The sequence below is a fragment of the Siphateles boraxobius genome, unplaced genomic scaffold, assembly GCF_051911475.1.
Source record: "Siphateles boraxobius isolate OS27281-9 unplaced genomic scaffold, OSU_SipBor_1 6, whole genome shotgun sequence".
NCBI lineage: Eukaryota > Metazoa > Chordata > Actinopteri > Cypriniformes > Leuciscidae > Siphateles > Siphateles boraxobius.
In genome coordinates this window covers 17132054-17148180 of record NW_027509186.1, presented here as the reverse complement: position 1 = coordinate 17148180, position 16127 = coordinate 17132054, and the positions used below count along the sequence as shown (strand labels likewise).

Genomic DNA, 16127 nt, shown 5'->3' with positions numbered 1-16127 from the left:
TAAAATGGTAAGTCATACGTTTCAGTGTTCATGTTACTCTCTATTTACATGGATAATTATAGTGACAATTAAACAATATGTAGGCTACTTGTAATTGCCTTGCGGAGGTGCTTTAGGCAACCCATGGTTATTGTTATTGTTATGATGTATATAATGATCTATATAATGTATGATAATGATAATGTATATAATATAATGTTATTAATTATTATGTATATAACAAATATAATGTTTAATTATAGTTACATGTAATGCGCGTAACATGGACAGTGTAATGTAAAGTGGACTGTTTCTTTCCTCCTGGTGGGAAATCGTAGACTGTCAGTTCACCTAAACGAAAAGTATTAATTCACAGAGATCCTCCTGAAAATGGACTAGAAAATGAACTAGAAAATTTATCTTTAACAGAACACATGGAATTATAACATTAACAAAATAATAATAATAATAATAATAATAATAATAATAATAATAAACGAATCCTCCAGAATATGCATATTTATTTCTGGTTAAATCCTTAAAAATAAGAAAAAAACTTTGATAAAATGAAATTCCGACAAAGAATTAGATAAATAACTAAATCTAAAATCTATAATGCACATTTGACGATGGATCACTTAAAATTTGTTGTTATTTGTTAGGCCTATATGGCTGTTCAATGAATAGTCATCATAGGCTAGCCAAATGTTCTTTTACAAATTAATTTAAATGAAGCACCGTCACTTTATTAATCAAGCATATAATCAGAATTACACTGTAAAGACATTTTTACATCTAACTTGAAGTATGGGTGAATTCAGGTTGATTGGTAGACTTTTCCCGTCATCTCAATGGCAAAAAGTGAGCAATGCTGCCATCTGCAGTCAACATTGAAGAGAATTTCTTCACACGTAAACAGCAACTTACACATTTTTGATATTCTTTTTGTGCCTTTTGAGTAGTTTATACATGTACATTTACAAGCGTTAGGCCTAAAGACAAGCGTTAGGCCTAAAGGCTGTTGAAATTTCAAGGTGTGAGCCATGAGGTTTTTTTCTTACCTCAGCTCAAAAATATTAGTGCTGTCTAATTATGTTTTCACTGCCAAAAATGTATTTGACCAATATTGTGAGTGCTACACTAGATATGGTCAACAGCTAACCTCCCACGGTCCCACATTTCTCTCTTTCACCTTTTATTGACAACAGATAGTGACATCTGAACCGTACATCCATCCACCACTGCCCTTGTACAGTGTATTTTTTTTTTTTTTTTGTTGAGTCTGTGCTCTCACAGGGCACCAAAGTGTAGAGTAACTCTTTTTGCAAAGGTCAGAGAGTTCACTTCTAGGAAAAAAAAAAACTACACACGTCATGAGGGATGAGATCACGCGACCAGAAGTCCCGTTGCGTCACTTCCGTGTTTACTACCTGACGAAACATGGTGAAATGAAAGTAAAATCTGACGTGTTCTTCTCATTTTATTACAATCTATGGTCTTACTGTTGATCGCTAATATTAGGACTCGGGAAACGCTTGACACAACATCCAATTTACAGCGTAGGAACTTCGAGCAAAACAGCAGCTGTACATTCAGGTGTAATGGTAAGTCATATGCCCAGTAATTCTGTCTAGCATAGAATACTTTATTTATTCCTCAAAATAATAGTGATTGTATGTATGTAGTAGATAAGATTACATGCGTGATATTACCCATAATATTCATAATTTCTTTAGTATGTATAATAGATTCTTTATTAGTGCTTGTAAAGGGCACTTAAAATGCTCTGTAAATATTTGTTTCAAACAATTAAGAAGATACAGTAAATTTCTTGGTTTGATGATATTTTCATTTGAATGCATAGCACTTACTGTGAATGTATGATGACTTTATTCTCAAATGAAATGAAATAATTCATGTTATGCTATTATACCTTGAAGGGACCCATTTCCAACTATTTTAGATTTAGATAAAATACGCAACTACATTTATTGACTCTAAAAAAAAGTCTATCTGCCAATAATTTTTTTTGTGGCAAATACACACTTTTAAAAATTCACATATTTTGGGGAATAGACAGAAAACATTGATAACTCATCCTGCACCACACAGTTTTTGTCCAATCAGATGCTCTCTAGAATGGAATGCCCCTCCCCCAATACCAATTGCAACAGACAGACTCATGATTTTACATGCTTTACAGACAGATGGTATGAATTGCAGTGTTATTTGAACACATTAATGTAAAAGAAGCAGTCTTTCAAGAAATGTAACTAAAACTTTTACAAAGATAAAACACTATGTGTATGAGAATGTGGTTGTGTGTTTTAGATGCGCAACAGACAAAGGGGATCCAATCTCGGCCTGCTCCTGCTGGCCTCTCAGGTTTTCCAGCTGGGAATAGACAACATCCCACCTGTCACTCTTGCAACACTGGGCCTCAATGTCTATTTGTTCCTGTTTCCTGTCAAACCCCTCTTACAGGTAGATGTTATTACAACATAAACTTCAACACAGAACACAGGGCACATGCAGGGTCCAAAATGGGTTTTGCCACACCTGACGATAGCAAGTGAATGTAGAAAATTTGCCAGCCATTAAAAGCTGTAGACACAGTTCTTAATATGTTAGTGCTGATAAGACTGTTTTGTAAATCTGGTCTGTTTGTATGTTTTTCAGACGTGTTTGAGTGTTCGGGAGGCGTACTGGTACGGAGACTGGGCTCGTCTGTTGCTGTCACCGTTTCACCATGTTGACGACATGCATCTATACTTCAACATGGCCTCCCTCCTTTGGAAGGGCATCAAGCTTGAGAGGAAACTGGGAGGCGCCTGGTTTGCGTACCTGCTGTCTGTCTTCTCTCTGCTCACCGGATTGGTCTACCTGCTCCTGGAGACAGGACTGACACGGATGACGGAAGACTCGTCGTATAGTCTACAGTGTGCGGTGGGGTTCTCAGGTGTGTGTTGTGTTGGAGCATGATAACAATATCATTACTACAATTTAAAAGAGCTGTTTTCCATTTCAATATATTTCAATGTAATGTATGATCAAAGCTGTATTTTCAGCATCATTACTCCAGTCTTCAGTGTCACATGATCCTTCGGAAATCATTCTAATATGATGATCTGCTGCTCAAGAAACATTTTTTTTATTATTATCAATGCTGAAAACAGTTATGCTGCTTAATATATTTCATAAATCATGATAATTCTTTTCACGAATTTTTGATTAATAGAAAGTTCAAAAGAACAGCATTCATTTGAAATATTAATCTTTTGTAACATTGCAAGTGTCTTTACTGTCACTTCGATCAATTCACAGTTTTTTCAACTGCTTACACACATTTTCAAAACTTTGCCTCTTTTTTTCAAATCTTTAGACACAAATCCAATAATTGCACACACACAATTGCAAAATGCCTCACATCTTTTGCAAAATGAAGCACTGCATTCAAAATATCACAAACACATCTCAAAAGCAAACATTTGTCTCACCTTTGCCAAAATATAATATTTTAGATATATCATACACAGTTATTCAAAACGTAAAGCTCTTCTTTCGAGAGCTTCTATGTACATTTCTGTACAAAAGAGAGATGTTGAAAAATTCACTGTAAACACGAAATCAAGATTGAAACCAAACTATTTTTTTTACTGTAAGCGTTTGTGGTTGTGAATACAGTATTACACAGTCCGAAAAATCTATAACTTGACCTTTGCCCTATTTATTGGCCTATTCTAAAACCATGATTGGTTGGTGTTAAGTAAAGCAATGAGTGTTTTCACATGTGAGGAGTTAGTGTGAGGCACTGATGAATTACTGTGGCATTTTGATAGGTTGTGTTTGGAAAAGGAAATCAAGATACTTCCTGTTGGATTTTTATGTGTTACATGGAGAATTCTGTGTTGTGGTTTGCAAAAATTTTTTTTATGAAATTGAAAACTGTGTCAAAGGCCAAGAATTAGTGTATGGTTTTGCAGATTTGGTGTGTGGTTCTGGTGTTAATAAAAGTATTAATTTCTTTTTTTTTTTTTACAAAAAAAAAAACAACTTAATGTCTCTAAACTTTTGAAAGGTAGTGTATCTTTTACTATCATATTAATCCTGTGCATTGGTGTAAAGAATAAAAATGGAGTGGAACAACAGAAATCAATTAATTTGTAGATGTAATTTTTACATTTCTCTTGTAAGAAATAAGCATTGCAGCTGTTTGTTGTTTGTTTTAGGTGTTCTGTTTGGGCTGAAGGTGGTGAATAACCATTATCATCCAGGCGGATCCACGTACGTCATGGGGCTGCCCATAGCCAATCGCTACTCCTGCTGGGTAGAGTTGGTCCTCATCCATGTCATGAATCCGGGGTAGGCATAACACTCATTTCAAAGACACTAGAGAAAAACAGCAATACTATTAGACTTAGGCCAGTAAAGAAATAGGGACCTTTTTTCCCTCGTCATCATATTTCGTCTATGTCCGTATTTTTTTTTTATATTACTAAAAAATTTTATTGCTGTTTAAAAATCCATTTGCGCAGTCGTCATGTTCTAGCTAGAGCAGGAAATTAACCAAACAGCACATTCGCAGAGAGGTTTTTTTTTACTGTGAAATGACACTTCCGTGTTTTTATCAAGAAATACAAGTTCAAGATGCACTGAATCTGGTAAAATGCATTTATTGTTTGCATAGTCTAATAAAGGAAAATAAACTAGTTGCTACTTAAAGGGTAACTAAACCCCTGGTCAAAGCCTGACTCCAGCCACTGGCAATATTTGAAAAATGCTGGAAAAGTGGGCAGAGCCCAGCGGAGATAGAGGCGACGAACCGAGGGCGGGGCTGAGCGGGGGGGGGGGGGGGGGGGGGGGGGCGGGGGCGTGCACCTGAGACCCGCAGTGACAGCTGCTGTCAAACTAGCTAAAATGGAGTGACGCAAGTAGCTTTGCAACAGAGCGGTCATTTGAAGTCGAGAACTTTTCTCCCCCACCTTCACCTGAAGTGGAGGAGGGTGAATTGTCTGTGGACACCAGCTCAAACTGCGGTCTTAACTCCTGCATCACGATCGGCATCCGATTATTCTTATATTCAGTCATTTTGAGGTCATTTTTTCCAGGATTATTATTACTATTACGTTCAATATATTTTGCTGCTATGTGAAAAAAATGATCAGCAAATCGCTCCGGCGCGTTTGTCGACACCAGAGGATTAACTTTAGCCTAATAAGAAGGAACATAAATTGTGATTAAAAATATATGCTCACTCACATCATGACGCCGCTGCGGTGGTGGAGTTCATGCAGGTATGAAGAGCAGCGTTTGGCAGCGCGAGCTGTGTGGAGAAGCCCATTTCCACCTCCATTGCGTTGGAGAAGCAATCCCACGTAAAATGCAGGTTGCACACTGGAGCGATAGGCGAGATTAACTACCTAGGCTACACGAAATAATCTAAATAACTATATAAATGCTATGCTAACTAGATGCTAATATATACAGTATCTATCCTGATCGTTTTCAAGACTCGCTACAGTAGTTTTGACGGAACCAGATGCTTTTATACCAGGGGCTGCCAAGAGCGTGGTGAGCTCGCACCAAGGGCGTGACCGAGTGACGTCAGAGAGTATTCTACGTCAGAGAGTACCCCTACTGCAGGAGCTTTCCGTTTAACCTGAAGAGGGCAGCACTCCCTATATTCCTCAGTAACACCATATATTTGAGAATTAAAACACTTTATACCCAAATGTCAAAAAATGTACTCGAATCAATGAACAGCATTTATGAAGCTCCATTCTTACAGATAATTAACTAAAAAAAGTTGTTTTAGTGTTTAGTTACCCTTTAAAGAAATGTATTTTAGTATAAAATTTTTCACCTACTACCCTGTTATTCAGTTCATAATATTTAGCAGAATGAACAAATGAGATGCCATAGAGTAAATGACATTGTATCACTCAAAACTGGGCAAATTAAGGGAACATTCACAGTCTCACAGAGCCTGTCACAGTTAACAAAGCTTATTTGCGTTTTAAAACATGTTATTATTCAACATAATGGCAAATAGGCATTCCAAAGAATGTAAATCAACATTCACGTAGTATAATTGTGGTACATTTATCTCTCTCACTCGTGTCCCACATTGTCCTTCAAAATCACATCTACATCCTGCAACAGAGCAATAACCAGGTGATCACCCTAGTTACACTATAGACCATATGACATCGTTTCTTTTTCCGTAAGCGTTTTGATTTATTGTTGGCCTAGGATCTGATTCAAAGCTTATATTAACACACTTTCACTCTTGCAGAACGTCATTTGTTGGACATCTGGCTGGGATCCTGGTTGGGCTGCTCTACACGAAAGGACCACTAAAGAGATTAATGAAAACATGTGCAGGTAAACACAACAATTTGAGTGTTCTTGTGTGTGTTTGACATCTTTGTACCTTAAAGGATTAGTTCACTTTAAAAAAAAAACTTTTGCAGATAATTTACTCACCCCCATGTCATCCAAGATGTCCATGTCTTTCTTTCTTCAGTTGAAAAGAAATTAAGGTTTTGATGAAAACATTCCAGGATTTTTCTCCATATAATGGACTTCAAAAGGACCCAAATGGTTCAAGGTCCAAATGACAGTTTCAGTGAACGTAATGACTCGAAAAAAGATTTGTTCATTTTGATGAACGAGTTCGAACAGGAGAGTCACGAACGCGCATCACAGAACAGAGCCAGGACGAGCATTTGTGCTTATAAAACGTAAACTTTTTTATTTATTATTGAAATGATATTGAAACCGATCGTTTCGCTAGATAAGACCCTTATTCATCGTCTGGTGTCGTTTAAAGCCCTTTGAAGCTGCGCTGAAACTGTCATTTGGACCTTGAACCGTTTGTGTCCTATTGAAGTCCATTATATCGAGAAAAAGCCTGGAATGTTTTCATCAAAAACCTTCATTTCTTTTCGACTGAAGAAAGAAAGACATGGACATCTTGGATGACATGGGGGTGAGTAAATTATCAGCAAAAGTTTTTTTAAAAGTGAACTAATCCTTTAAATATGTTAATACAGTACGCATATACACTACACTACTGTTCAAAGTTTGGGGTTTGTGTTAAAGTAATCAAAAGTGACAGTAAAGATATTTATAATGTTTCAAAAGATTTCCATTTCAAATAAATGCTGTTCTTTTGAACTTTCTATCAATCAAAAAATCCAGAATTTCTTTTATCAGTTTCAACAACAATATTAAGCAGCACAACTGTTTCTAACATTGATAATAATAAGAAATATTTCTTGAGCCATCAGATCATCATATTAGAATGATTTCTGAAGGGTCATGTGACACTGAAGACTGAAGTAATGATGCTGAAAATACAGCTTTGACATCACAGAACTGTTTTAACTCTATTTTAGATCAAATAAATTCAGCCTTGGTGAGCATCAGAAACTTCTTTAAAAAATATTTAAAAACCTTTGAATAGTAGAGCATGAGGACACTTAATTCGGGAATAAATGCATCCGGTCACATAAACGGCCATATCTATGTAATTTCAGGCTTTGTGACATCTAATGGGCATCATGGAGTGCAGCAGACATACTACAATTCATCAGGTATACAGTTACAGATCTTGAATAATATCAAATCTGAATCATTTTTTGTTTTATAGGGAAATATTAAATTTGTTAAAAAGGCAGCCATCTGATATTACTAAATCACATTCGTCCTCAGAAATGACTCTGACTTTGAGAGACATTAAAGATGAAACGACTGGTCCATTAATTGTCCTCAAGATGCATAATTTGTATGTCTGTGTTCACAGGATACAGTGGATATGGCATGCCGAATCCTCCAAACACAAATTATGGACAGCAGTCATTTGATCGCAGGCAGTACGACACACACATGGCCTCTGCGCCGCCCCAGCATCCCTATACAGCAGGACTGTCAGATGAGGAGCAGTACCAGGCCGCTGTCAGGGCCAGCCTCAGCGACAGAGGTGAGTCCAGCTGAAAATTATTTAAAAATGCTTAGTCATAAACAAGCTTGTAAATAAAAGTATTATATTTTTATGGGGTCAGTAAGATTATTTAGTTGATTTATTTCTTTGAAAGAATTGACACTTTTATTAATCAAGGATGCATTAAATTGATCAAAAGTCATTGTAAACTATAGTATCAGCAGTTACAAGGTGCAACTTTGTTATTCTTGCTTTATAGGTGGTCCTACGCAGGCTAGATCTTCATATGCCACTTATTCCCACCCTAACCCGACGCCTGAAGAGATCCGCTGGCGACGACTTCAGAGGTTTACCAGCTGAGCGCTTGGAGAACCTTGGAGAACACATCATTTACATGAAAGACAACTCTAAACAACCTATCAGAGCTAGCGGAGGAGACTCTTCCGCTGGTGATTGGTTGTGTCATTGAGGATTTATGATGTCATCAGTGGATCCCCTCTAATGTGTGGGAGGTTTCCAAGGCCGCTGCCTGTATTTCTAATTGGAAAAAGTGTTTTACACACATTTGTTTTTGCTTTAAATGCTGCTCTTAATGTATTTATGCTAAAAGTTTAACATCCATGACAGGTGGTTGCAGATACGAGTGCCTTTTGCAGTGTGTTGAATGCAAAAACTGTCAATATACCAATACGTCTTACTAAAGTAGTTTTTGTAAATCTTCTCTAGCACATTGCACTTGATCATTTCCAAACAACTTTTAAGTAACTTATACTTAGTTTCTTAAGAAAGTATATTTTTTGTAATCAAACAATAAACCATGCTTTTTCTGACATGTTGTTCATTGGTTCTAAGATACTTCTTTGTTCATAATGGTATATTATAAAATAGTGAGTAAAAATTAAATGTTCTGGCTGACTAAGTAAGATTTAAAAGGCAGTAAGATTTAAAAGAAAGAAGAAAGAAATTAATATGTTTATTCAGCAAGGATGCATTAAACTGATGCATACTGAAAAGTCACATTAAATACATTAACATTGTTACACAAGTTTTTTATTTTAAATTAATGCCTATTTATTTTAAACTGTCTATTCATCAAAGAAACTTGAACAAAATGCAGTTTGCACAAAATATTAACTTTTACATCTGATGATAATCAGAAATGTTTCTGGAGCATCAAATCAGTACATTAGAATGATTTCTGAAGGATCATGTGACACTGAAGACTGGAGTATGATGCCGAAAATTCAACTTTGATCACAGGAATAAATTACATTTTTAAAATATATTATTAAATTAGAAAACAGCTATTTTAAACCGCATTAATATTCCCCAAAAATATATATTTTACTGTATTTTTTATCAAATAAATGCAGCCTTGGTGAGAATAAAAAATTGTACTGAACCCAAACTTTTGAACGGTTGTGTATTTATTCGATTTTTATACAGTCCACAAAAAGTGTTTAAATCATTCAGAATGCTGGTTTTCTCTTTGTTAAAAGTGTTAGTTTGAATTACAGCGAGTTTTCAAGAAAAAAAGTGGGATATTTTAGTGGAAAGAAATCACTTCTCAAATTATAACCTGCTTAAATTACTAATGATATCAGAAGCCACATAGGCCATTTCTGTAAGATATAATTGAAGTGCTGAAGGGGTATTCAAGTAGTGTGTTCTGTAATGCCGGGCGTACACCAAAGGATTTTCACAGTCCCAGACTAAAGACTGGCAGTCTTTAGGAATCTTACTGGTGTCTCGGCGCACTCCTGTCGTCTCGATCGTTAAATGTGAGGTGATAATCTGCAGTCGGCGACCCGATTTATGCCAGTCTTTCTCAAGTCTTTCATATCAAACATGTTTGATATTATCGCAAGTCTTTAATCTGAGACTAAAAACTGTGAACCCAAGTCTTTAGATGTGAGCTGATAATCTTATAAAGTCTTTTCTAAATCTTTTCAAAGTCTTTAGGTGTGCAGAAAGCATAAGACTGGAAAACTGGAAGACCATTTGAATTCACTAGATGAAGGCCTCACCTCCCTCATCCTAATCTACATCTGTTTACCTTACACGTTTTGTCTAAGGCCGATAATGGCCGTTTCTCAAAATTCGTTCTTGTCTGTAGGCTACTTGTGTTCTTGTGGACTTGGGAAACGTCATCAGTCGCTGCCCAAGTACTGTCTCAATACACAAGTTTGCATTTTGGCAAGAACGGTTAAAAATCCCGTGAGTGTTCTTGACACGCCCATTTTACCGAGGATGCATCGGTTGGTAACTTGTGTGAACTTGACGGCAGAAATATCCCAGCATTCATTTCGGCATTCAAGGAAGGAGCGGGGAGCAGAAGAGCAACAGTAAGTCGTTTTTCTACAATTTCGTATGCTATTTCATCACTAAATTCATTTCTGAGAACAATCTACTGTGTAGATTTCAAATATTGCCATTTTTACGAAAATTTATTGCGAATCGAAAATATGCTCAAACATTTTCGGTAGTGAAGAATCTCCATAAGCGCACGCGGGTGTAGCTAGCGAGCCAACCGGCCAGTCATGCTAAAAACCTGGCTGTTATCATCAATAATTCTTGTTATGTTTGGGTACTGAATACGGCGCTGTGCGGGGGTATTGCGCAATACCAGCAAGAACACATCGCCTCAAACTGTCAGCAGCGTTCTGTGTGCTCGTCACCTTGTAAGTTCATTCTTCCAAGAACAACTAGCAAGAGCGTTCTCCCCAAGAACAAGTCCGTTCTTTGCATTCTTGGTTTTGAGAAAAGGCCAATCTTTACAAGTTAATCCAAAATGTATACATTTTGAAGTCTATATAAAGTAAAAAAAAAAAACACAAGCAGACACAATAAAGTTTTAAAAAACACAAGCAGGCTATAACTGGTGTGTTTTATGTCATAGATCAAAACGTGAAAATATTTAGAGGTTTTGTTAACCGCAGACTTTATTTCAGGCGATTTAGCAAAAACCCATTCAAAAAACACATAGGACCAGTCCCAATTCGCCTACTTGTACTACAACCTAAAAGTATGTACTCTTTTTGTGAAGAAAAAGTACATACTTTTGAGTGTGTAGCAAAAGAATAGGCAAGCTTTGGGACATGCTATCACGTCACCTTTAACGGACAGCTCTGTCGCGTGTTCCTGTCACCGTAAACTGCCCTGTCAATCATCTTGTCGCAGTTAAAATCCTCCATTAAATCTAATTTTATTTCGGAGAGCACGTTCATCTGCCAGTCGTGGGTCTTTCATGCAGAGACTCTCCTCATGTGTTTGCAATTTGAAATTGTGCATTTAAAAGGTAATGGCTAAACGTATCTTTACAAAAGTTCACAGTGCTGCTGCAGATGCAATACCGTTGAATAAATAGCCTACCTTTTCGTCAGGTTAGATACTGATAATTAATCACTCAAACCCCTTTATCTAAATCTAAATTTTTTCCAAAAAAAATTTTTTTCGTCGCGTCAGTCCACAGCTATAACCGCCAACCGCGCATCTCTAACGTGCGTCACGTTTAGTCAATAAAACACTTCCGCATAGGATACGTGTATCCTCGCTCATGACTCCTCTGAAAGCCTCCTCACTCCTCGCCTCCTTGCGGTGCAAATAGAGAATTAAGATGTCCTTCAAGTTGGCTGTGCTTGATTGGTTTCCGGGTCACAGAATGGAGGACAGAGGAGCGAGGAGACGAGGAGAGATATTGAGAAGCACCCAGTAACAAGCGCCCTTCCGTGCTGATCAGATGACTCCCATTGGCCTGATCGAGCACGACCTTACAGTTCACAACTAAAGACTGAATGTTCAAACCCCAGAAGAAGTGATAAGTTTCTACCATCTGTAGTGTATGCTTAATATTAAATGTGTATTAAGAATATAGTGTATAAAAAACAGTGAAAACCCATGCAGATTTGTTAGGTGTCTCAGTTGGGTGATTTTATATATTTTTTCCAAGTCATTATTGCATGTTATTACAAATATCACAATGTATTAGACATTTAATACACAGTAAGAGTCGAACCCGATTGTTAAATGTAAAATGCATATGACAATGAAAATCAAACTTCTTGGGAAAGAGTTTTTAACATTTTGTGTTGTCCTAATGTGTATGTCCATGCTCAGATGTAACAGTACAGTACATCAGACATCAGACATCAGATGTAACAGTACAGTAATCAAGACATTAAAATGTCCCCACACACAGTGAATTGCATTTCTAACCAGCTTGCAGCAATATCAAAATCAGACAATAATAATAATCACTTCTTTTGAAAATATGGGAACAAGTGTTTAATTCACTGTTATCCAAAATAGCACCAAAGTAATCTTTAGCTAAATAAATACTCTTGACATTTATTAAAATATAAAGCAAAGCTGTTCTGTCAACAGTGCAATCATATGTACAAGAATAGATCATGCTCAGAACAAAAGCTGCTTACGTGGATAGTAAAATACTGAAGGTGTTAGTTTTCATTTAATGGCTCAAGTTAGTTTAGACAGTGAGAGGAGGGACATTTAATAACAAAAACAAAAACTAAGCAGGTAAGGTTTTCAAGTGTTCAATAATGACTGGGAAGATCATTCGCAATGGTCCTTACACAAAACAGCAGACATAAATGAAATGTAAAGGACTCTTTTTTTAAGGCTAACTACATTAAACAGAACTTTCAGATGTACCTTGTGGCCTGAAGGGTGTTTTAGAAATGGTGCATGTATACAGTGAAATAAGAAGTGTTTTAACACTGACTGAAGTCTTAAAGGAGAACTCCGGGCAATTTTTAAGTTAATCTTGATCGTTAGACCTTTGTGAGTACTGACTATAGAAAAAAAACGAACCGGATTGGTGCTTGCTACGCGGAGCTGCGACCGCGAATGCCCAGAGCTCCCACCCAGCTAAAACGGCAGCTATGGGGGCATGGACATAAAGAGCGTTTTTGAGCCTCTTAACAGACACAAAATGCAATTAAAATGTCTGTCCAACATGAACAGGGACCCTACATGTGAACAAGATGCGTTTAGCAACTTAGCCATTGTTTCAACTCACCTAAATAGTCTTTTAGACGGCAAGCTGTAGTCTCGCGCTGCAGTCCCGTGCTGTAGCCGGAAAAGGTAAACAATGTCCAGGTGGGAGGAGCGTTGATCATGTGCGACAAGTCTTCGTACATGGAATGGCATTTTTCTTCAAACGGCCCCGCTGTGTTGAGTGTGTGTAGTCATCCTTTGTCAAAGTGTTCACTGCAAATGCGGTAATCTTTAGCGCGTAGTACTTCTACGGGAGTTTGCACATCAAGTTGAAATACAACTAGCCACAAACTGCAGAATCTCGAGGTCATGGAAAGGAAGACGATGAAAATGTAAGCTCTTATATTTTCTCATTCTGTTGTCACAATTCGGAAAGGCACAAACACGAACCATTTCTTCTTCACTTGTAAGCAACTCTGATCATAACTCGTCGCACATGATCAACGCTCCTCCCACCTGGACATTGTTTACCTTTTCCGGCTACAGCACGGGACTGCAGCGCGAGACTACAGCTTGCCGTCTAAAAGACTATTTAGGTGAGTTGAAATAATGGCTAAGTTGCTAAACGCATATTGTTCACATGTAGGGTCCCTGTTCATGTTGGACAGACATTTTAATTGCATTTTGTGTCTGTTAAGAGGTTCAAAAACGCTCTTTATGTCGATGCCCCCATAGCTGCCGTTTTAGCTGGGTGGGAGCTCTGGGCATTCGCGGTCGCAGCTCCGCGTAGCAAGCACCAATCCGGTTCGTTTTTTTTCTTCTATAGTCAGTACTCACAAAGGTCTAACGATCAAGATTAACTTAAAAATTGCCCGGAGTTCTTCTTTAAATATATCCTCCAGGCATTCACATTCACAGCCATATACTGACATGATAATGCCAGTCTTTGCCACAGGATGCCTTTCGTTCGGAAACCTGAGACAAGTCTTAAAGAAACCCAAATTTTTGTTAGTTCATGCTGTAGAATGTTGGTTCAAACAGCCATTCACACAGCACGCGTTTTTGCTTTGAAAAACACTAGACGCGGGCAGTGGAATGGGGGAAAAACGCTTGTTTAAAAATTGAACTTCTTTTAACTTGAGCGCAATTACTTAGATGCTTGAGAACAATTACTGACTAGATGTTTCCATCCAAAGTTGCGAATTTAACTGCTTAAAATTGTAAAGTTGCTGCAATGAGTGCAATGGCGCTGGTTACACACATTTTTTCCAAAAGGGAAAACTTTGACTTGAATGGAAAGTTTTTTAAAAATTAGACCAAAGTACAAAGGTACAACAAGACTGTGTAGCTACTTAATGGAGTAACTAAGGGAAATAACTACAATCCCATGAAGCATTGCGAACAGCATTATCGAATAAGAAATATAAAACTACTCATTTACAAATGTTGATTATATAAAAACAACATTAAGTTTATTGCAAAATATGCATATAGCCTATGCTGTATATACAAACATGTAAGTATTTTGAGATCGACTAGATTATCTTTGCGTTCACACCGCCACCGGCGAGAGCGGCAAAATTCACTCTCGCCGCCCTGCCAGCGACGCCGTGGAAAGATTCGTGGACGCTCTGATGCTCTGACGTAGATCGAATGCTTGGTCTTTTTTTAAACTTCATTTAAAGGGGCCGCAAAGCAAACAAGCATGTCGATCGTTATTTTTGCAGAAACTTGATCGATGGAAAGAACTTAACAATTACAGTGACATGTTTGCTAACGAAATAAACCAATTAAAAGCCATGTGTGTGGTGTGATTTTTGTGTTCATGATTAAGTTATATTCTAATTTACATTCCCGCAGAAATAAAGTGTATTAGTGCGAAAATCTTGCCTATAAATAGTGTTGCGCGCCTTCTTATTAAATTCAAATGATCAACCTCTCCTCTATTTTGCTTGGGAACTAATGTGGTCGGAACCAAAGTTTACAGACTGCGTTCTCTGGAATCCTCTCAAACGGAGCACTTCTACATTCCGTTTCGTTGCCGCCAGTTGCCGCCGAACCGCGTCATAGCTCATTACCATAAAGTTGACCAGATTTCAACTTCTCCTCGCAGCTCTCGGCAGCCCAAGACGCGCCGCGCCGCTCTCACCGGAGCTGACTTCCGGCCACTTTGACGCTCTCGCCGGCGGCGGTGTGAATGCACAGTATGTCATTCGAAGTGCTTCATGGGAGTGGGCGGAGCTAAAAAGCTATTTTGGCACGTTCCGTTTCTTTCGACTCTGATTGGTTAACTTTCTGTACAGTATCATGGGTAATGTAGTTTTTCCACAAGGAATTCTGCCGTTAAACACAATTAATGTAAAAAATAAGCTTAAAATAATGCAGGCTGAAGGCATCAGCAGAGGCAAACATCATGGATTAACAACCTCATAGCTCACAGTAGGGTTATCTTTAAAGATTTATAAGTTATCATTCAAAATCAATTTACCTATGGGTTTTTTTTCTTCATTTCATTTCCTGTTTGGAATGGAATAAGTAGAAATGAAAGCCAGCTCGTTAATTTGTTTTTTTGTTTAGTTAAAAAAAAAATTTTCTTTCATTTTTCGTTTGGGGTTTACAAATCGGTTTATGTGTTCGATATTTTATTTTGCACACGTGGGCGGTGCTGACACGCCCCTTTCATCTGATTGGTCAAACCGCTCCGCCTTCAGTATTGTCTTCAGAGCTTTCAGAGCTTTTCTTTCTGTCAGGCAGAATAAGAGTCAGTATGAGTGCGGCACTGACAAATGCACTTTAATAAAATAATGTCTGAAACCACCACTCACTGTTAACTAGGCACAGTATTTGAAGCAGAAATATGTTGCTTGTCACTTAATTCCTGCTGCAGCGACTTGCAAGCGACCCCATTAATGTGAGCCACAGTAGGCCTACATATGACAGATTAACAGAAAGATGCATTTCCCATTGATAAATACAGTGCAAATAGTTCCGTCTCTGGATAAAAGCCTTTTAACTACTGTGCCTAGTTAATAGTGAGTGGTGGTTTCAGACATTATTTTAAAGTGCATTTGTCAGTGCCGCACTCGTATGGCACTGAAAGAAAAGCTTGTACTGAAGGCGGAGCGGTTTGACCAATCAGATGAAAGGGGCGTGTCAGCGCCGCTCACGTGAGCAAATGAAATATTGAACCCATAAACCAATTTGTAAACCACAAACAAAAAATAAAAAAAATCGAGCCAAAATCAAA

The 16127-nt window shown here is 37.7% G+C and overlaps 1 protein-coding gene across 1 annotated transcript; it reads left to right on the top strand.

Moving 5' to 3' along the window:
• The first annotated feature begins 1375 nt into the window (after nucleotides 1-1375).
• rhbdd1 (rhomboid domain containing 1) lies at nucleotides 1376-8754 on the top strand. The gene is made up of 8 exons (XM_077207898.1): nucleotides 1376-1583; nucleotides 2311-2463; nucleotides 2659-2938; nucleotides 4209-4341; nucleotides 6275-6363; nucleotides 7521-7577; nucleotides 7787-7963; nucleotides 8184-8754. Exons 1-8 carry the CDS (start codon nucleotides 1581-1583, stop codon nucleotides 8282-8284), a joined length of 993 nt encoding a protein of 330 aa, XP_077064013.1. The 5' UTR covers nucleotides 1376-1580; the 3' UTR covers nucleotides 8285-8754.
• The last annotated feature ends 7373 nt before the right edge of the window (nucleotides 8755-16127 follow it).

Coding starts and splice junctions, on each gene's coding strand:
- rhbdd1 (XM_077207898.1), top strand. Junction 4,342..6,274: donor ATCCATGTCATGAATCCGGG/GTAGGCATAACA, acceptor TCACTCTTGCAG/AACGTCATTTGTTGGACATC. Junction 6,364..7,520: donor ATTAATGAAAACATGTGCAG/GTAAACACAACA, acceptor ATGTAATTTCAG/GCTTTGTGACATCTAATGGG.